A 22,071-nucleotide genomic window follows, 5' to 3' on the forward strand; every position below is an offset into this window, starting at 1 on the left:
CTAGGCTATATAGGCAATCTGTAACTTTATCAACACAACAAACTACATCAATCACACACATTTCCCAGGACACTGCTAACGTATACTGCATGCTGAATTTTATATAAGTGACTGGCAGTCCACAGGAGTTAAAGAAGATGAACTTTATGCACAAGTATCCTAAAAGCAATATTTAAGTTGTAATCTAATGTAACATTTTCCAAATCACATTTTTTAAAAAGCTCGAGAAATATTACTTTTCAATGTAAAAATCTACTTGAATCTTCCTTCAGTTTTCGAAAATGACCCAATTTGTATATTCTAGCAGTAAGCTTGTGGACTTGTCCCCTCAACTATCAGTTATTATGGTAAACATGGTAGGTCACTAAACAGCTGCTGGGACTGGTCAACTTGAAAGCATATAATTAACATAAAATTCGTGTTAAAACACAAGTTGCTTTTTTTTTTTTTTAAGATTTACTTATTTATTTGTCAGAGAGAGAGAGACAGCAAAACGTTACTAGTTTTTCACAGAAAACTTCAAAAGAGAAGCTGCTCCATATTAAGTATTGAATACGAGTCTTGAAAGCCAGAAACTCTAATAGGGGCTTTTATTCTAATGGAAAAATAAATCAGTTTCACTTTATGCGTCTAGTATGGACGAAAGTAGTGAAAAATAGAATGATTCCCAGCCGAAAGTTACACACACGTGTCTAGAAGGTTACTTCCGGGGCAATAAAAGTCTGCCCCACGAGCTCCCGGCTGCCATTCTCAGAGCGCACCATCCACGTGGTTCTCAGCTCTGCCCCGCGCAGGGGCCTATCGCCCGCAGAGGCCGAAGGGAGCCCGGGGGAGGTGCGGCCCCGCCCCAGCCCGCCCTCCCAGGGGCGGAACCGGCGCGCCAGTCACGTGGACGGCGGCAGCCGCCATCTTGCTGGGAGGGGGAGGGGAGGAGCCCCGAGGGACGGGTCCCCAAACGCGTCGGCCTGTCCGCGGCGGCGCGTGACCGGGGGAAGGGGGGGGACCTCCGACGCGCCACCGCGCGTCCCCGCGAGGGACGTGCCAGACTCGGGCACCTCCCTGCAGACTCGGAGGTGGGCCCTGCCCCACCGGGAGCGTCCCAGCGGCGCAAGGCCGAGCATCAGCGGTCTGGGCTGCGGCGAATCGAGATGCAAATCCTTCCACCCCCATCAGCTGCCTTTGGAATGACAGCTTGGGAGCAACAAGATCGGCGGAAATGTCTTCAAGGCCAGAACTAGCCACAGCTGAGGACCTCAGAGTCCAGGCTAACAAGCAGAAAGTGCGGGGTCAGAACCATTTAATGAGACGTCAATGATTTGTTACGGTAACCTAAGCTACCCGAGGAAAAAGTTCATCACACCACCAGTATCTAAAAATAGCCTTCAGCGTCACCTGTAGTACGTGTATCCCGTATGATTTATTCTCCTACTTCAACGGATGGCCCCAGCACAGGGCACTGCCCGAGAAGTAACGATGTGCTGAAATTAATGGCAGGATGCCCAACCTCACTTTGCCCAGCACTCGCCGGTAGCCAGAAAAGGCCACACACTGCAGTCCTGATGAAAATCTCATTACTATAGTGTACGCGCATATTTCTCTTTCTCTAGTCGCCTTCCGACCCTCTCATTACAAGCAAAATTTAATGGATAATAAAAAAAAAAAAAAAAAAAGACTCCTAGCAGTTAAAATCAGAAATCGGTTATCGTTGGAATGATATGAATGGAATAAAACTGTTCCACTGTGACATTTTCATATACCTACAATCTAAGATCACCTTTACACTATATAATTTAAAAAAAAAGATACAAGTATTCCTCCTGACTTCAGGCTCTCTTCTCCAAATATAAGTGGCTTATAGGACTTTTCTGCAATTATTTCAGTGACTAGGCTAAGAGTGAAAAAGGGCTTTTACCAACAGTATACACAGCTGCATATTAGTAGTAAATAGACACTAGAAGACAAAATTTGAAGCTCACCAAAATACTGGATACTAGCATTACTAGAGTCTGATACAATATGCCCTAAAATGTGAGTCACTTCACAGAAGCCTCGTTTTTAAAAGGAGGATCTCAGCCTAGATTATCCCTAAATCCCTTCCAGCCCCCAAATTCCTGGATTCAATAGTACTGAGCCCACAAGGCCGTTAGAGAAATACAATGCCCAGTTTTAGTTCTAGAGTATTGAATGACAGCAATACATAAGTTGAATTAACTTTCAAGAAAGGAAGCAGAAAAAAATCCCCCTTTCCAATACATCACTCCTGGAGATCACCTAAGTTGAAAAGTATGACAACCAAATTACTACCTTTTAAATGACTGTAAACCACGAAAATAAACCTATTGTACCTAATTTTTTATTCTAACTGAAACCTGCTCTCCTCTCCTCCATTAAATTATTACGATCAAGGACTTTATATTGGGCCTAGATTACTATTAAACTGCTTTCACGGCTCTATAAAATTTCCCCTTAATGTTTGAGACAAGTGACTCATCTGAATTCTCGTCTACACTATCGTGTTTAACAACTTTTAGAAAATAACATGTATGCGTACATTAAAGGCCCAGCAAATATCCCCCGATTTAAATCTGTAGGCAAGACTCAAGTCCGACAGAAAATAAGTTATGCCAGAGGTAAAAGGTGTAAGCAGCCCGCTCTAGGAGAGGTTTCTTGACCCAGACAACCTGCGCTACGGCTCCTCTAGTTTTTGAGTCAATTCGCAGCTCTCCATATCAAGCTTTTTCTGGGAACACCAAGTTAGCAACAAGAGCCAAAAGCCCTACGACCCCTTTCAAAAAAACTCAGGCATTCACTGAGCAAAAAGAGCCCCTTTGTGCTGAAGACAAGGGCAGCTCGCCGAGAGCGCACCTTTGCAAACACCTCAGCGAGGGGACAAGGCAGAGAGCTTCGAAACAGCAACCAGAGCGCCAGATGGCGAGAAAGAGAAGGCGCTGCCCGGGGCTAGACTGAGGCTAACACAGTCACCTCCAGCGCTTCGCCTTTCCAACCACCTGGGGCGGGAGATGCTCTAAGCCAAAAACGTCCTAAGACCCTTCCTCCAAGAGGGGGGCCAGGCTGAGAGCTCCATGTTTTCCGTGGCAACTCCGGCACGGAAGAGACTTCTAGAGCATTCTGTTATGGCGGGTGCCTGAGTGTGCATGGGTGGGGGTGGGGGGGTGAGGGTGGGAGAGTGGAACTGAACCGCCCAGCGGAACGAAAATTAGTATTACGGGGCCGGGAGCCGTGGGGTAGGGATTCCGAGCCACCTGCGCTGGGCCAGGCTCGGCCAGGCGGCGTCCGAAAGCCAGGCCGGGGAGGCCGCCGGGGCGGTGACCGCAGCGCGGCGGCCGGCAGGCTCGCGCGCCTTACCTGGGCCCGGGGGCTGGCAAAGTTGCACGGCTCCACCTCCACCTCTGCGTCCTCGGGGCCCCCGCGGAGCGCAGTGCGGAGCCTCTCCAGGTGCTCCCTCAGGGTGACCCGCTGGTGGAAGGAGAACGCCGGGTGCAGCGAAGCCATGGTGAAGAGCAGCAGCAGTTCCTCCTGGGCCCTGAAGCCCAACCCGCCGCCGGGCCGGGGCTCGGCGCCGCTGCCTTCCGGGCCGGAACCGTCCTTCTCTGCGTCCTCCTCGCCTTCGCCGTCCTCCCCGCGCTCGCCGGGCTCGTCCTCCACGCCTCCCCGCGAACCCTCACCCCGAACCGCGCGCAGGCTCTTGAGCACCGAGTCCACCTGGGGCAGGAGGCGGTGCAGGCGGCCGGCGGCCTCACGGTTCTCCGAGCCCAGCAGCGCCAGGTAGACGATGAGGCGCGAGCGCACGGCCGGCTCTCGAAAATCGGCCAGCGGCCCCGGGTCCGAGAGGCCGTTGGCCTTGGCCTCTGAGTCGCGCAGGTAGTGGTAGTCCTTGCGTGCCAGGTCCTCCAGGCACGAGCCGAGGAAGCGCAGCTCCAGCGGGTTGCACAGGTCCAGCAGCCCGCACATGAACTCCAGACGCTGCGCCGAGCCCAGCACCAGCCCAAACCACTCGTACACTCGTTCCTGCTCGCGCAGCGCCGCCGCGGGCCCGCCGCCTCCGCCGCCGCCCGGCATGCCCGCCCCCGCCGCTGCTCCGCCAGCAACAGGCTGCCCTAGCCCCCGGGGCGGCGGCGGAGGCGGCGGTGGTGGTGGCGGCGGCGGCGGCGGGGGGCCCCGCGGTGGGCCCGCGGGCGGCGGCGGCGGGGGACGGCAGTCTCGGCGGCGACGCGGCGGCGCCTTTGCGCCCGGCCGTGCGTCTGCCTCGGGCTCCTCCGCCTCGGGCGGCGGCTCCACGGGGTGCGTCGGCTTCAGCGGCAGCTTCATCCTCAGCATCCTCGGCTAAGGCGGCGCGGACATGCGAGCGGGGGCGGGCAGGCGGGCGGGGCCGGGAGGGGGGGCGGGGGCCGAGGCGGCGGCGCGGCCGTCAGGAGCGGGGCCCCTCCATGCCGCCGGGGGAGGGCCAGGGCCGGGGCCGGGGGCGGGTCTCGGCCGGCGAGGGGGGCGGTGGCCGGCCGGCGGGGTCGCCGGCGTCGTCTTCCCGGGCCGGAGGCGGGGCGTGCCCGCGGCGGCTCCTCCCCCTGGGCTCCGCGCCGGCTCTGGAAGCCCGAGTGCGGGTGGGAGCAAGCAAACGAGTGTGTTCTCCTTCCTCCTCCCTCTCTCCCGTCGTCCGCACTGGGCTGGGGCGGCGGCGCCTGAGCGGTTCCCTCGCGAGCCGGTGTGGACCCAGCGGCTGGGAGAGGAGGAGGAGCGCCCGGGCCGGGCGGAGACGCTTGCGGGCTCCGCGCAGGTACCTCAGCCAATCAGTGGCCAGAGTCGACGGTTGCGTAGTTCTCCCCGCCCCCAGGGGCCGCCTCTCCGAGAAGCCACGCCCAACTGCTACCGGACAGGCTCTCCCTCTTTCAGCGGCTTCCGCGCGGTCCCAAGAGCAGGTCTTTGCCAGTTTAGGGTCGGACGCGGGTGGGACGGAGGGGCGGTGGCCAGGTGCGCCCGAGCGCGACGAAGGGCATGCGAGGCCCACGTGAGAGGACCGAGGGGGATTGTTTCACGTTTTCCCAGGGCCCTAGGCCGACTTTGGACTCCTGACTCCCCTGCTCTGTCTCCTCGCGGGGGCCGCTGCCCCACCTCGGCCAGCGCCGCCGGGTTTCCTCCGAGGCCGCAGGGAGCGTGTCCCGGCAGCGGAGGTTCCTCTGAAGCGCGCGCGCCAAGCCCCGGACGAGCTCGCTCAGCCCTCCACTCGGGCAGTCGGCGGAGGCAGAATCCCCCGCACAACTTCACAAGGATCGGTGGCGTTGGCCCTCTGAGTTGCGGATCGGGGAGCTGGCTCGGGAGGCAGGGCTGTGGCTGTGGTTGGGGAGCCCGGACGCCTCGAGCCCGAGCGAGCGCCCACGCCGGGTGCTGGCTGCCCAGAGCGGAGGTGGGGACGCGCGGCCCCGGGGGCGCAGAGGCGACCCGACCCGAGGGACTTCCGCGGCCTCCGGGCCGAGGGGGGACGCGCCGATGTGGACGCCCCTGGCCTAACAGTGGCCTCTGGTCTGTAACGCTCTCGGGAAATTTTTTGCACGACGGTTTAGCGAAAGTTCCTCTCCGCCCCCACCCCTCAGCCTCCATCTTTTGGGGATCATTTTATTTGCTAAATAACCTTATCGGTGCCTAACACTAACATTTTGGATCCTTGTGCCGGTGTGAATTCCCGGTGATTTCGAGGAACTTAATAAGCTACCACCTTGACAGGCTTTCATCATTTTTATTTTTTTTAGTTTTGTTACATATTTAAGGTTTAAGGACCTTTAAAATGTTTCTCTCACATTGTAGGTTTTTTTTTTTTTTAACATAGCCCCAATTTTTAATACCCATCTGGATTTTCTGAGGGTTAATTTTTAAAAGGTGGGTTTGATTTTAAATCCTTAATGTGTTTGTTTTGGGTTTTTTTTTTTAAGATTTTATTTATTTATTTGACAGATCACACGTAGGCAGAGAGGCAGGCAGAGAGAGAGAGAGAGGGAAGCCGACTTCTCGTTGAACAGAGAGCCCATGCGGGGCTCGATGCGGGGCTCGATCCCAGGACCCTGAGAGGCAGGCAGAGGCTTAACCCACTGAGCCACCCCGGCGCCCCATTAAATCGTTAATGTTTTAAGTCCTATTCCAGCCCAGCTATATAGCAGGAGTATGTAAAAAATAAAAATAACATTGTAACTCTGAAATGTTGGGACGTCTATGGGAGAGCATACACTGAGCCCTTTATCTCACAACTGTATACCCTAAGAAGCTAATTTATAATTGAATAAAAGGCTGAACTGAAGCCCAAGTCAGTTTCAGCAATAAAACAGGGAAAGGGAATTATTTTCAACACATCTGAGACTGGCAAAGTATATGAAAGCCATTCTTCCATGAAATTTACCATTTCTTTGCATTCTTTGGCTGTAACGTAGAAATCGCTACAATCAGGAGAAACCTTCCTAAAGACTTTTATTAACAGTCCTTACTCCCTTTTGCTGTCCTCTTCAACTTTCCTGGAATCTTTTACCCTCTCTCACTTACCTCCCACGTTTCTAAAGCATGGGCTGAAATACTTCAGGCAACCAATAATTCTATTAGCCCAGCTAGATCCTCACAGGCTCCTACTGAGTCACCTGTCTAGATCCAGGTGTCTCATGTAGTAAGATAATACCCATTGGGAGGTGATTTTTATATGTGACCCAGGCAGAAGTTCTTTGGCAACAAGAAGCCATTCGGTAGGAGCTCTCAGCGATACCTGACCCATGAATTTTATATTAGAATTCAGATTTGTAAAATAAGATGATGACATTTGTCCTTCTATCTATGGCCAATATTAGAAAATGCAGTGATCAGAGTTTTTGCATATATTTGACATATATACAATGATTTAATGATTCTGCTTGTCTTCTGTCAGCTGGACAATTTGCTATTTATACCCCAGTGCATTGTTTCAGACCTCTCCATACTGCAACTCACTAGACCAACTCAACTTTTTTCCCACCCTTTAAAAATGAGAGAGAGGATACATTCATTGGGGAAGAGGGATGTACTACTACAGTGCCTTTCTGGGAGTCGCCCAGATGGATGTCCCGGGATACATTCCCTCTACATTTTCTAGCTGGCATTCTTCTGTAAAGAAGACCTTTCCCTGCACTCTTCTCCACACTTTCTCTTTGAACATTCTTATGGACTTGGATTCTTTTTTTAGTCACTGTGTACCATGCTATTCTTTTTGATACTCAAATTCTGCTAGGTGTAGGTATGTTTAGTTGGGAAAAACTACCCAGATGATTCTAAATAAGACACCCTAGGAAGGTATTCCTCCCACCAAGCCTACCTATTGAGAAGAGGTAGGCTTCTCAATCTGCTCTAGATTCTCTGGTATTTTACATACCATGCCCAACACTAATGTATGGCACCTTTCCTCGGAGACTAGTGTTTGGTTGAATTCAGAGTCTCCCTGGAGCTGTGGTTTCATTTGTCAAAGAGATTCTTAGGGACTTAGATGGACCAGATGGCCCAAGTTCTCTCACTTGTACATTGAAATGTGGAGAAGCCGTGGAATCCACAAATCTCTGAAGCCTGTCCAGAAATAAACCTGATTTTAAAGTGGGTTGATTTGGAAAATCCTCAGGCTACTGACTCGTGTTAGAAATTCAGGAACTAGGGGCACCTTGGTGGCAAGGTCAGTTGAGCATCTGACTTGGTTTCAGATCAGATTCTGATCTCAGGGTTGTGAGATCAAGCCCTGAGCTGGGCTCCATTCAGAGTCTGCTTGGGATTCTCTCTTCCTCTGCTTCTGCCCCTCCCCATCTCTCTCTCTCCCCCCTTCTCTCTCAAATAAATAAATCTTTTTAAAAAAAATTTCAGGAGCTTGATGACATTAGATACTTGCTTGGGTCTGTGGAATGTCTACAAATAGACCTTGTGCCCAACGAACTGTTCAGAAAGGTAAAGGCTGTCTCCCCAGAAAAGACAACACTGCTTCCTAGGGACTGATGGAGAGGTAGAGCTGAAGTGTCAGAAGTTTGGCTTGCTAGATAGAAAATCACTATTCCAGTAGTGTTCTCTGGAATGGAATTTGCTGAATTCATATACTGCTTTAAATATGGTTACATCAAAGTACTGGTGAGCTGTTAGTTGTCAACCCAGGTCAAACCCACTATCTCTTATATTTTTGCTCATAAAAGAAGCCTAATTTTTTTCCCAAGCATCCAGCCTTCTCCCAAAGATCCCATATCATTTGAGGGGCACCTTTGCCAGCTCCATAGATAGATCTTGAGCAGTAACCCAATCAGGATAGCCCAGATTTCTTGCCAGTTGGTTCAGAAATCTGGAGCTATTGGGATACGTCAAAAGGACACCCAAGCCAATAAACTCTGGCACACAGAGAGGCTCCTACTCAGCAAATCTAGCAGAATTTGAGTATCAAAAAGAATAGCATGGTACCCAGTGACTAAAAAAAGAATCCAAGTCCATAAGAATGTTCAAAGAGAAAGTGTGGAGAAGAGTGCAGGGAAAGCTCTTCTTTACAGAAGAATGCCAGCTAAAAAATGTAGGAGGAATGTATGATGAGGAAACTACCATTTTGCAACCACCAATGTAATAATCAATTTACACATTTTCACCATTGGGTACAAAGTTGCTAGGAAGCAGAACATTCATGTGTTCTCGACACCTCAGTTAAAAGGCTTCAGAAAGCTACTTTTTCATGGCTAAATCTGATGGACACCACCTTAACTACGTGGTCACAATAAGCATTACTGATAATGGGATAATCTAATACCATATTCTTCCTCCTGTTGTGGATGCCATTGGAAGAACATACTACTTGTAGTTTTCTTGCCAAAATGTTATGCTGAATGTAATCATGGTGAAATAAAACAAATCATACAAGACAACTGGCCTGAATCTTAAAAAATATCAATGTCATGAAAGCAAAGGTAGGCAGGGGACTACATTGTCCTAAACTAAAGAAAACTAAAGAGGAGCACCTGGGTGGCTCACTGGGTTAAGCCTCTACCTTCAGCTCAGGTCATGATTTCAGGGTCCTGGGATCGAGCCCAAGCATCAGGCTCTCTGCTCAGCAGGGAACCTGCTTCCCTCCTCTCTCTCTGCCTGCCTCTCTGCCTGCCTGTGATCTCCCTGTCAAATAAATAAAATACTAAAAAAAAAAAAAGAAAAGAAAAGAAAACTAAAGAGGCACGCCAAGGGGCATGATGACCAAATCAATGATCGGTGATTGGACCGTGGGCTTAAAGGCTTAAAACAAAACAAAAAAACCTTCAGGGCACCTGGGTGGCACAGCTGGAGGAGCATAGGACTCTTGGTTTTAGGTCAGGTGGGGATCTCAGGGCCATGAGATTGAGCCCTGCGTGGAGCCCGTAATCGGGATTCTGTTTCCCTCTCTAGACACCCCTCCTGCTCGTGCTCTCTCGCTCACTCGCTCGCTCTTTAAAATAAATATTAAAAAAAAAACTCTAAAAGACATTTTGGGGATTATTATGTAAGTTTGAATAGGGACTTAAAAAAAAAAAGATTTTAAATTAGAGAGCTGGGTGAGTGGGGGGAGGGGCAGAGAGGGAATCGCAGACTCCATGCTGAGCAAGGAGCCAGATGCGGGGCCCCAGCAGAGCTCAATCCCAGGACCCCAGAGATCACTGCCCAAGCCAAAATCAAAAGTTGGACGCTTAGCCTGCTGAGCCACCCAGGAGTCCCTTAAATATGGACTTCTTGTTAGGCATCATTGCTTTATCAATGCTAACTTTCTTGGGTGGCATAATGACCTTGTGGTTATATAGAAAAATGTCCTTGTTTTCAGTTGGTATCTGCTGTAGCATTGAAGGTTTAAACGTCATGGTATCCACAACTTATTTATTTAAAAATTAGAAATCAAGTGTGGCAAAACATTGACAATAGGCAAATCTAGGTGAAGGGTATATGGGTGAACATTGAACCATTTCCCCTTTCTGTAGGCGTGATTTTCTTTTCAAAATAAAGTGAGAAAGTGAAGATTACAAATACAGATCTACAGGATGAGTAAAAGGCACAAAGTATATATATTAAATTTATGAATGTCGCTTATCCCATTTCAAATTAACTGGTTTTATAAATGGGACAAAACATTAATCAAAGTCCTCTTTAAAACTATAAACAAAATGGAATAGTAAGATTCGTGAAAGGAACAGGGAAGCCTAATGGAGAATTCATTTTCTAAATTTGTTACCTCCGTATATTGACCTCCCCAAAAATTAAAGAGTGAAGCTGGTCAAGATCAACCTGTAAAGGCTTGCAGAATCGAAGTGTCCCAAGAGTCAATTTGGCAACACGTTCCAAAGCAAGAACGTGGGATCTAGCCAAATGCAAGCAAGGTCATCCTCAGGCAGAAGCATTTCTAAAGAAGGGTGCAAAATAATCTGCTGGAACCAAAATAGAGAAATCTTGGTTAAGTACCAGGAGGATGGTGTTCCATGCAGAGCATGTTATAAGTAAATTACCTTCATTTTTCTTATCTGCCTTCTACCAAAAGCAATTTAAGGAGATTTCTTGTAATCTAACTAGGGAAAATGGAAAGTCAATGCATTTGTTCAGGTTAACGTGGGACTTCCCCGTGTCAACCATCGTTGCATCTGATGGATAGGACTTTGCTGTCCCCAGAACGACACACTTTGGCAGAAGACTGAGCTCTTTGGGCTTTTCCCTCACTCCCATGGAAAGTCTTTAAGACCATGTAGTTTTCACCCTAGGATTCTGATTGGGAACCTAATAACCTTTGAATTAGCAATTCAGTTTCCTATTGACTTAATGCTGGAAGGATACCCCTAGAGAATGGAGATATATAATCTTCTCCCAAGAAATAAATACACTGACATTCTGCTTACTGATTCTTTGTAGGTTTAGTTAGAGGGGGTCGCTCCCCTGAATCTTGTCAATTCTGAGTGAACAAGATCACTTTCTTGGATCCTGGCTTACATATACTACCTTGAGCAGCCCACTGTTCTTGTCTGAGATAATTTTAACTTCTACACATTTAGGTCCAAATAATACAATTTAAAGATTTTCTCTTGGCAAAAAAAAAAACTATTTGAAACAATTTCTTAAAACTCTAAAATTTAAAAAATGTTCCTTAGCAGCTTTAGAGGACAGATTACAAATTTTTATGTTAAAAGGAAAATACTAAATATTAAAGACTAATACTTAAATCCTGTAAACAAATTTATGTTTAGAATATATATGTATTGTGCTCACTTCGGCAGCACATATACTAGAATATATATGTATTATATATATATAAATAAGTGGTGAATTACTTTAGTTCATTAAAAAAACTATTCAATTAAAAACTACCAATTTCTGATGTAGAAAAATACTTGTTTTATTTTTCACTTTTTCAACTGATTTTGATGGAACAAGTGATTTTGTATGTGGATACAAGTGAAGCAAATATAACCTAAATTAAACATTCTTCTTGCCACCCTGATCCCAGAGCACATCTACACATCAGAACACTGGTGCTGTAGACTAACTATAGTTGAAATATTAAAAGAAATATTTATTTTGCTTTTAAACATCAAGTCAGAATTTATTTTTCTTGCATTCAATATTTGCACTTAAAATGTTCAATCAACATTTACAACTTTAAGGTTTTAAAGGTTTTTCTTCATTCTTAAATATTTTGCTCTTAAAAAAGGCATGAGAGGGCACTTGGATGGCTCAGTGGATTAAGTTCTGATTTCGGCTCAGGTCATGATCTTAGGGTCCTGAGACCCTAAGGCTCTGGGCTGGGCATGGAGCTTGCTTAAGATTCTCTCTCTGCTACCCGCTGTGCCCCGATCCACTCACCCAAATTCACTTTCTCCCTCAAAAAATAAATAAATATTATTTATTTATTTGTTTGTTTGTTTGAGACAGAGAGGCTGAGAGCAGAGCAGGGCAGAGGGAGAGGGACAAGCAGACTCCCTGCCAAGCTGGGAGGGGGGCTGGATTCCAGGACCCTGAGGTCATGACCAAAGCCAAAGGCAGACACTAAACCTACTGAGCCACCCAGGCACCAGGAGAATAGTTTTATTTCACGGAAATGTAAGCTAACTCCAGACCTTAAGATTTTATCTACATAGATCTACTGTTTTTCAGACTGAACTGTGCTCGTGTAAGGTTGGCAAACTCGCGGCGAACGTCACGGTTGCTGTTGAAATCCGGAGGGCGGGCAGAACCATGTCACATGGATCGGGAGGCTTCGCCTGCTGATATCAGAAGGGCTGGGGATGACAGAAGGACTTCGGCTAAACTGTCCTTTCCCGACTTCCAGCCTCCGAGGAGCCTTGGGCTTCGGACAGTCAGCCACACGAGGAGATGACTGCCTGGGGCCGAAGGAAGACTCCCACGCACCCCCCACCCCGTCCCCTTCTCAAACCCGTCCCCCTTTCTCCTCCCACGCCTCCGCCTCTGACCCCAAGGTCTCCACGTCCAACGCCCCATGGCCAGGAGGAAGGCCCTTCTGTGGATTCACCGTAGCTTCTGCTCCCACCTGGGAAGGCTCCGGCAAGGGCTGCAGCACAGCTCACCTCCCTGCACGTCCTGCCCGTGAACTCAACGGAGGGACCGGAAGGGCTGACGTCCCCTAGCGGCCGGAGGACCCAATCGCGCGGAGTGGCCCTGGTTCCCTCCAGCTCCACGTCTTCGGGACTGGCCGGTGTAGGCCCGACGCGAAGCCGGCAGAGCAGAGAGACGGCGGGAGAGAAGGAGTATTTCGCCCAAGTCTTTCCGAACCGCGACAGTGATGAAGACTGGTTACCGGGTATTGAGCTGCGTGCTGTCGAACCCATCACTTTAGACATCGTTTCTCTTAATCTTCAGAACATTCTTCAGTTAAATGCCATTTTGTAGATGATGTTATAAACTGGGACTCAGAAGCTGAGCCATTTCCCAAGGTTTCATGCCAGAATGTGGCGGAGGCCTGATTCCAACCCTGCTTGGCCACCCAAAACTGCCTTTCCAACCACTGTACCAGCTAGAGAATGGGGAAGACTTCCAATTCCAGGAGCGAAAGGATTTAAAGTAACATTTACCACTAGTTTCCTCACTATAAAAGCCACAGGTGTTCGCTATTAAAAATCTGAGTAATAAAAAACCTTGATTAATGTTAAGAATTTGAACTTAGCCATCATTCCACTCCCTACAGGTAGTAGCTACTATACATTCCATTTCCAGTATTTTTCTGTGATTGAACGCGTGTGAGCACGCATGTATGTATGTGTGTATATTTGTGCAGAGTATATATGTATTATAAACTAGTTTGGGGGGTGCTACATTTTTATCTTAAGACTATACTGTAGATTTCCCAATTTGGGGGTTGTTCATTGCTAGTATATAGAAATATAATTCATTTTTGTATGTTGATCTTGTATTCCACACTTTGCAGATTTACTCATTTTAGTAGTGTATGTGCATGTGTGTCTGTGTGTGTGTGCGCCCACGTGCTTTAAGATTTTCTGTACAGAATCATAAGTCTGTGAATAAAGACAAGTTTCGTGTTTTCCTTTCTGCTAGTGTGCCTTCTTAAATTCTCAATTTGCACTGGCTAGAATTTCTAGTGCAATGTTGAAGAGGTAAGAGTGAAAGTCCCTACCTTATTCTCAATCTAGTGGGGGAAAAAAATTCAGTCTTTCACTATTGAGTATGATGTTCACTATATCTTTTTCATAAGTGCTCTTTATTAGATTATGGAAGTTCCTTTCTATTCCTAGTATGCTGAGGGTTTTTATCCTATATAGGTATTGGATTTTGTCACACGCTTTTTCTGGGTCTTGGAGGTGATCATGTGCTTTTTGTACTTTACATGGTGTATTGTATTAAATGATATTTAGATACTGAACCAATCTTGCATGCCTAGGGTAAATCCCACTTGGTCGTAATGTATCATTTTTGTTATATGTTGCTGATTTCAGCTCTCTCGCAGGCCGCCTCTCATCATCTAGGCTGTCTGAGTAGAGCTAAGTCACTGGGAGCTGGGAAAAGGGGTGGAGGGAACAGCCCCAGGCTAGAGCGCCACAGACTGCCTCTGATCTTACTGAAATGAAGTTCAACAGTTGATTGCAACCAAATTCTTCTCAATTTGTTGTAGGACTTGGGTCAGTTTACAGAGTTCCGCAATGGCCGTTTTTGATAGTTTTGTCCAATTTCATCAGTGCTTTTTGGGAAAAGGATTTGGCACGCTTCTCCCTCAGTCACTCAGGCACCCCTAACCCTTGCCTTCAGCCACCCCCCAACCCCAGCGGTTTCTGTAGGGACGAGCTATACGTCCCTAACCTTTCCCAGTCTTTTTTAGTTCATGTTGTTTCCACTTTATGCAAAATGTAGAAACCTTGAGAGGTGTAGGTTCATTGACTGGTGTTAGGTTTATACATAAGTTTGTTCACCTCAAAAAACATAGGTTCGTTTACCATTTCTAAGAGGCATATGTAAACACTCAGTCCATCTCCCGTCCTCTCCTATACCTATGGGTATCTGCAAAAAATTTTTAGGGTTTAGATTGAATAGTCACAAAGCCCCTTTTCATTTAGAAAGCACAAATGCTTTTAATGAAGAAAAAATTATAACAAAAACTCTTTACATATGTTGTGCATCTGTGAATAACACATGCCTTTTCTTAAGTTTAAAATTCTTGAAAGGACAAGCAAGTCTGTGTTTCAGGGACTAGTGCCTAGAATAATAGCTGTAATTCTTTCACTGTATAAAAGGTACAGAGGGTTATTTGGGGCGAAGGTATTATGTGCAGAGTGAGTGATCTGTGTGTACTTGTAACACCTTTGCCCCCATGAGATCACACAGACCTGAACTTACATAACTTTTACATCAGGAGAGAACCAGCATCCACCACTATCTTGTGACTACGTGATCACTAATCATTCATATCTCTTTGACATGTCAGGAAATGGTATATTTTCCACTCCTGATTGTACTAGTCTGTAGCAATATAATTGAGGAAAACTTTTTAGGGTGTGGTCTTTGTTTTAGTCATGTTTCCTTTTTGGAGAACGAATAGTTTATTTTTCAATGCTGTCTCTTAGCATTTATAGCATAATATATAGCATAATATATTATTAGCATAATATATATTTTTTCCTCTTGCCCCAAAATTACCTCTTGGAGAGGTATGCTGTTAATTTTCTGCTATGTGTATGTTCACATGTCTGGTTACATGGCATTTATTTATTGTGGAAGGTTAATTTTTAGCAATCAGAGAACATGTTTATCTAACTTGCCATGAAGAGGCATGCTAAGTTGGTGCTTTATTCCTTGTCTGGAATGTTGCTTATCTTCTCCTCATTCCTCTAAAACTCAACGGTCCTCAGGGACTGAGCTCACATCTCCTCTTTCAGGAACTCTTCCATGACCATCCCATCCGGAAATGGCCTTTTTCTCTTTCCTTCCTTCCTTCAGCAAATATGTATTGAAGGTTCACTCTTTGTAAGACAACAATTAGGCAACAGAAGTTATAGGAAAGTTGTATCAAATTATTTTGCACTTGCAGATATGTGTTTATATCTTATTTTCTCAGTTAAATTGTGAGTTGCTTGGGCTATATCCTCCATCGTATTACTTACATTCCTTATAAAATGTAGTTGGGGGGCGCCTGGGTGGCTCAGTGGGTTAAAGCTTCTGCCTTTGGCTCGGGTCATGATCTCAGGGTCCTGGGATCGAGCCCCATATCAGGCTCTCTGCTCAGCAGGGAAGCCTGCCCCCCCCCCCCCGCCTGCCTCTTTGCCTACTTGTGATCTCTGTCTGTAAATAAATAAATAAAAATCTTTAAAAAAAAAATGTAGTCGGGTGCTTCTATTTATTAAGGGGTAGGGAAGTTTAATTTATATGATGACTACATTTGTAGACTTTCTTTAAAGATACTGAAGTTTGCAAGACACAAATAGTTCCAATATTTATATTATTTAATCATTCCACCCCAAATATCTCAATACAGGTATGGAACTAAATTTTGAAACTATTCAAAAATCTGTCACTTTGTCACAGTTACATAATGACTCCTACCTGGCTCCCCTTATCTCCATTATTTTTCCAGTTTCTGTAAGACTGGTGTGTGTGTGTGTGTGTGTGTGTGTGTGCATGCGCACGTGCATAACCATATAAATATAACACCATATAAAGCATTAAATAATCCCAGCCTGTGTCAGATTCCCAGATAGTTGCCTGAGAGTGCAGGGCCCAGGAGAAAGAGCATTGTCCCTGAAATTAGGACATAAAGCTTATAATCCCTCACTAATGTCCATCTCCTCCTTTGCAAAATATAGGATATGGGAGGTATTGGGCTGAGTGATTGCTACAATCTCTTAGAGCTCTAAAATTATATGAGCTTCTGCAGACTGATTCTTTGAATAAAAATCAGGAAGTGGAACATCAGAATTTGCTGTACAAATATAGTCTACATCACTTGCAAATTTTAGCCTGCTGTCTCCTCCTTTTCTAATGTTTATGATGAACCATCTTTGTGGAACCTGTTTTCCCAGTCAAGAAGGCCCTTCTCACCCTGTCTGTGTGTGTGTAAGTCTCACCCTCCTTCAGGGTCAGATTCTGCCAGTCCCAGAGGAAAGGAACTAACGTATCTTCTCCAACCATCTGGTCCCCCCGAGCCTCCCCACCCTCTGAGCTACCACATCCCCTACCACCCAGTCCTCTTTTCTCCCCATTTATTTCTATGTGTAATTCTTGTCTATCCTATAGGATGTGGGCCATATGTTCCGTTTCTTTTCATGACTCTGTGTTAAATAAACAAACTGATTAAAGCTTGATTTTTAAATTCAAATATATTAGTAAACTGCTAAAAACCTTTCAGAGGCATAGGTAAAATGAAGGACATTTTCATATAAATTAGATATGTAGCAAACTGTTTTAATGGAATATTTGCTTCATATAAGTTTAAAGAACTTGTTTTACCAGTAATACTTATATTAAATAGGCTATTTTGGAACATAAACTGCTACAACCAATTTGTAAAACAATGTGACAATATATATCAAGAATCTTAAAAGTGTTTGTACCTTTTAATATACTTAATTCTGGGAAGGTATTCTAAGGAAATAATCCTAAATCAGGAAAAAAAAAAAAAAGGCTTCATACGAAAACATGTGCATAATAGCTTAATCTGCAATCTTACTATCCCCAGATAAGTGAATGGGCAAATATATCATATACACATGAGACAATATTATGTAACCATTACAAATGTAGTTGGTAAAATGTCTACCAATACAGGGAAATGGTCTCACATAATGTTGAGCGAAAAACATCAGGATATAAAAGTTTACAAATAGCAAGGTCAAAACAATAAGCAAAGGGGCGTGTGGGTGGCTCCTTCCGCTTAGCACCTGACTCTTGATTTTGGCTCAGGTCGTGATCTCAGGTTCCTGAGATCAAACCCTGTGTGGGACTCAGTGCTGGGCTTGGAGCCTCCTTGGGATTCTCTCTCTCTTCTTCTCGTTCTGCCCCTCCCCACCCCGGCTCATGCTCTCTCTGTACAAAACAAAACAAAAACAAAAACAAAAATGCAATATGCAAAACTATGAGTAGAAAAAAGAAATGGAGGAGAGTATACTAAAATGCTAAAAGGCATTATCTTTTTATGGCAGAATTGCAATTTGAATTTTTTTTCTTTCTACTATTTTGCTTTGTTTTGTTTTCCACGTTGTCAAAATTGAGCATACATTCAATTTGGAATGGAAAACAATATAATTTCAAATACGGGGACACCAAAGATTTAAGTTTCAAGCAGACATTTTTTAAAGAACTCAAATATCTTAGTTATTTAGCATCTGAAGAAGATGTGGTTGTCTAAATAGAAGTTCGATCTTTTCTGTCGCCCTCTGAGTGTCGTCAAGTCTGAAGAGTGATCCAACCACTCGGTCACTAGTTTGAATCTCTTCCTCAAACTTTCTGCTCATGCTGTCCTGTGGAGTCCTTGAACTATTCGCACTTCCACGGAGTTGAGAATAAGCTTTGAAGAAAGAGACTCACACCTCCCTTCCTCCACTTTATGGTCAGTTTCCCAGCTCGGTCAGGCGTTTTCAGTCTGTACTCCACACACACCCCCCACCCCTGCAAAGGGGCAATGGTTCCTTACGTTTGACTGATCAGGGTGACAGGGATTCTTGGTGATCTTTTGACACGTCAAGAACCACACACAAAATAAGTCAGCCATGGGACATACACACTGAGGCAGCTATTAGGCAAATTTATGATACTAATAAAGCAAGTGCCTTTTGCTTAATGCTGGACCGAATTTGCCTGGTTCTAAGTTTTAAAACTGCTTAAACATCCCGTTTGGGAATATCTGCCTTAGAATAATTCCTGTATCTTAATCAGAAGGAATCACAAAGGAACGATTCTAAGAGGATCAGATACTACCCCTGGAAAGGGAAAGAGAGTATCCTGAGAAACAGAACTGAAACCAAAGTGATAGAAAATGAAACGAAACTGAAACCTAGCCAGACAAGCTGTTTAAAAAAAAAAAAAAAAAAAAGTCCTGATCTTAACAGAGTCGTAGCAGGTAACTAGATACAAGCCAGTATTACCAAAAGTAAGAGAACTAAATGTCTTAAATTGTCCTAGGTTACATTTCTACTCAAAATGAAACAGGTCACCAGCTGTGTGATCTTGCTAAAGTTACTAAACACCTCTGAGTGTTCGTTTAGTTGTCTGTGAAGATGGGTATGGTAGCACACATCAGCCAAGATTCAATATAGACTCTCAGAGCTGGAGGGGGCCTTAGGGATCGTCAGGCATGACTCTCCGCCTACCCCCCAACCAGGACAGGGCCTTGTCCTAGCCATGCCTTGACAGTCCCTTGACATTCAGGGCTACATCTCTCTTGTCAGGACAGCAAGCTCTCGTGGCAGCCAGTTTCTGCAGGGCCCACTCAGGGCCCAGGCAACCTGAGTCCCAAGCAATGTGAGGGACAGGGTGAGAGAAGAAATGGAAGACATGAAGCTGATCTGGCTTCATAAGACAGCTCTGTGGGGACAGCTGAGGGGGCGAGGTGGCTCGGTCTGCGGCACCATCAAGTGATGACCAAGCCAGACACAGGAGATGGTGATGGGGATCACAGGGTAAGGGTGCCATGCAGACAGGACACCGGACTCAGAAGAGAAGATCCCTGGGCTTGTCTAAATCCTCTGCCATCGCCATCTTGAAATTCTTGATAGATCTGTGTTTTTTTTTTTTTTTAAAGATTTTATTTATTTATTTGACAGAGAGAGAGATTACAAGTAGGCAGAGAGGCAGGCAGAGAGAGAGGGAGAAGCAGGCTCCCTGCCAAGCAGAGAGCCTGATGCGGGACTCGATCCCAGGACCCTGAGATCATGACCTGAGCCAAAGGCAGAGGCTTAACCCACTGAGCCACCCAGGCGCCCCGCCATCTTGAAATTCTTAATAACCTTTTAATAATTTCATTTTACCTTGGCCTCCACCAATTATGTAGCTAGTCCCGGTATGACATCCAAGACCCACTTAGCAGAGAGCTGGGGGAAGGTGAAGAGGGGGACACAGGGAAATCAAGAACTGCCCTGGCATGTGTGACTTTTTCCTATGACCCAGTGAATGGTAGGACAAGGCTGCATTGTTCTTCCTGTCCCCTGAGGATGGACTTAGCACCAACAGGATTAATCTGAGGGTTCACGGGGACTGGGATTCATTTCCACAGAGGTAGCTCCACGGAGGTATCTGGGAGCAGGGGCAAGGGCCTGGTTGTTGTCATTTCTCCCCCTGTATTTTGTTGAGGTAAAATTAATGTAACGTAAAAGTAACCATTTTTTAGTTTAAAGTATAGAGTTCAATGGCATTTGGTACACTCAGAGTTGGGCAGTCTTCGCTTCTATCTAGTTCCAAACCATTTTCGTCCCCTCAAAAGGAAACCCCATACGCATGAAGCAGTCACTCCCATTCCCCACTTCCCTCAACCCCTGGCAACCACTAATTTGCTTTCCTTGTCTATCGACTACCTATCGCGGACATACCACAGAAATTAAAACATACACTTTGTTGCCTTTTGTGCCTCGCTTCTTTCACTTACCGTCATGTTTTTGAGGTTCACGCACATTGTAGAATGTAGCCTGTAGCACTGGGGCATTGTGGACCAATTATATTCCATTGTGTCAACACACCACACTTGGTTCATCCATACCAGCCACTGACGGATGTGTGGGTTGTTGCCACCTTTTGGCTGTCGCAAATAGTGCTGTAATGAACATCTGTGCACAGATAACAAATGTCTGAGTACCTGTTTTCAGGTCTTCTCCAGTACATCCCTGGGATGCTGGGTCATATGGTAATTGTTTAACTTTTCGAGGAACCACCAAACTGTTACCACAGTGGCTGCACCATTTTACCTTCCCACCAGCCATGTAGGAGAGTTCCAGTTTCTCTACCTCCTTGCCAACACTGGTTATCTTCTGTTAACTTTCTTTCTAATTGTAGCCATCCTCATGAATGGGAAGTGGTATTTTGCTGTGGTTTTGATTTGCATTTCCCTAGTGACAAATGATGTTGAACAACTCTTTATGTGCTTGTTGGCCATTTATACATCTACTTGGAGAAATGTCTATGCCAGTTCTTTGCCCATTTTTGAATTTGGTTGTTTGTCTGTCATTGAATTCTAAGAGTTCCTTATATGTTTGATACAAGTCCTTTACTGAATATATAATTTACAAATACTTTCTCCCACTCTGTAGGTCACCTTTTCATTTTCATAAATAGTCCATTAATGCACAAAAGCTTACAATTTTTATGAAATTCAATTAATTTTTTCTTTTGTTGCTTGTATTTTTTTGTCATTTTAAGGACTCCATTGCCAAACCTAAGGTCAGGAAGATTTACTGCTATGTTTTCCTCTAAGACTTCTACAGTTTTAGTTTCTAACTTTAGGTCTTTGATCCATTTGATGTGATTTTGTACACACTGTAAAACAGAGGTCCAACCTCATTCTTTGGCTTGTGGAGATCCAACTGTCCCAGTGCCATTTGCCAAAGCCCCATTTTATTGGCTTGGCACCCTGGTCAGTTAGCCACAGACTTATGCATTTATGTCTGGACCCTTGATTCTATTCCACTTACCTGTATGTCATAGTTTGAACGGGTGTGGATAAGCATGTGTCAGAATGGGCTGTGATCTGCCTTACACAGAGTCACGGTAACATGTCAATAACCTGGACAAAGGTTGAGACACATAGTGCTTGGTAAATGTGAGTAAGAGCAGAGCTTTGAACATTAAGCATAAATACTGCAAACGCATGTGCAGACGCCACAATCTAGGGACTTGTTCAAGAACTTGGAATAAAAATATCTAAACAAAGACAAACTGAGCGGCCTTACTTGGCAAACCTGTCCTAGAAGCAATGGTTCTTATCTTGGTGGCTGAACTCATTCTACAAATACAAGTAAACATCTTAAGGAAGGGCAGATCCATCACGAACACTGCAAACAGTTCAAAATATGGTGCTCTGTAGGCTAAAACTAGGAAGAAATTATGATGTGTGAACTTGAAGCTACTTTAAATCATCCCCCTGTTTTCCATTTGGTTAACATAACAATTTTTTCTCTCTCTTTAGACAAAATGATCAAACTTTCTAAGAGTAAATTTAGTTCAAATAAATTCAATCAGGTCATCCAAGTAACTTATGATTTACTATTTAAATTTTAACTAAGTATTAATTACGTTTTAATGTTATTATTAGTATGTTTATATATTTAATTATAATACATTGTGTTATTCTATTTTCTTAATTATTAGTCATCCCTCATTCATGAAAATGCTTAAAAATAACTCTTTAACTCAACAATTTATCAAGGGTTTACCTCGTGTACCATGGCGATGACATTTGTGTATTCATTCAGCGAACACTGTCTGAGCACAAACGCACACAGTCTGGGCACGGGGTGAGGCGGGAGCAGACCCTGTGTTCCTGTAGTTGCTGGGTCCTGGGTTGGTCCTATAAAGGGCACTGAAGCAGAAGTCACTTTTCCAGGGCCCCACCAGCTGCGTCCTGCCCCAGGACTCTGAGCTTAC

General features: G+C 45.4%; 2 protein-coding genes and 1 long non-coding RNA gene across 11 annotated transcripts in view; 1 reads left to right on the forward strand and 2 right to left on the reverse strand.

Annotated features, from left to right (window-relative positions):
* Positions 1-4,478, reverse strand: part of ZCCHC2 (zinc finger CCHC-type containing 2) — a 61,519-nt gene extending 57,041 nt beyond the window's left edge. For all 6 annotated transcript variants that reach the window (XR_004278182.1, XR_004278181.1, XR_004278180.1 and 3 more), the window contains exon 1: positions 3,367-4,478. Coding sequence is in view for 3 of the 6 variants with exons in the window: in XM_032311109.1 (XP_032167000.1) it covers positions 3,367-4,338 (972 nt within the window). In the remaining 3 variants the exon portion in view is untranslated. The remainder of the gene's footprint in view (positions 1-3,366) is intronic.
* Positions 4,410-13,544, forward strand: LOC116572264. 4 transcript variants are annotated; one of them, XM_032311118.1, is made up of 2 exons: positions 4,410-4,792; positions 12,311-13,544. In XM_032311118.1, the coding sequence occupies exons 1-2, from the start codon at positions 4,449-4,451 to the stop codon at positions 12,624-12,626; spliced, it is 660 nt and encodes a 219-aa protein (XP_032167009.1). In that variant the 5' UTR covers positions 4,410-4,448; the 3' UTR covers positions 12,627-13,544. The 4 variants fall into 4 exon arrangements, 1 of the variants encoding a protein (XP_032167009.1); XR_004278185.1 differs by having other exon boundaries at positions 4,493-4,792; positions 12,136-13,544; XR_004278187.1 differs by lacking the exon at positions 4,410-4,792 and adding an exon at positions 4,799-4,934.
* A 1,009-nt stretch (positions 13,545-14,553) lies between these two features.
* Positions 14,554-15,648, reverse strand: LOC116572265. The gene is made up of 2 exons (XR_004278188.1): positions 15,609-15,648; positions 14,554-15,467 (listed from the first exon to the last, which is right to left on the reverse strand). It is a non-coding gene; the product is annotated as an uncharacterized LOC116572265 (long non-coding RNA).
* Positions 15,649-22,071: the final 6,423 nt, after the last annotated feature.

This window comes from Mustela erminea, chromosome 13 (genome assembly GCF_009829155.1).
Source record: "Mustela erminea isolate mMusErm1 chromosome 13, mMusErm1.Pri, whole genome shotgun sequence".
NCBI classification, from domain to species: domain Eukaryota; kingdom Metazoa; phylum Chordata; class Mammalia; order Carnivora; family Mustelidae; genus Mustela; species Mustela erminea.

Bases quoted from the DNA above. Each gene is read 5' to 3' on its own strand.
- LOC116572264 (XM_032311118.1), top strand. From the start codon at position 4,449: ATGCCGCCGGGGGAGGGCCAGGGCCGGGGCCGGGGGCGGGTCTCGGCC. The intron at 4,793-12,310 runs GTACCTCAGCCA...CCCGACTTCCAG, and splicing joins CGCTTGCGGGCTCCGCGCAG to CCTCCGAGGAGCCTTGGGCT.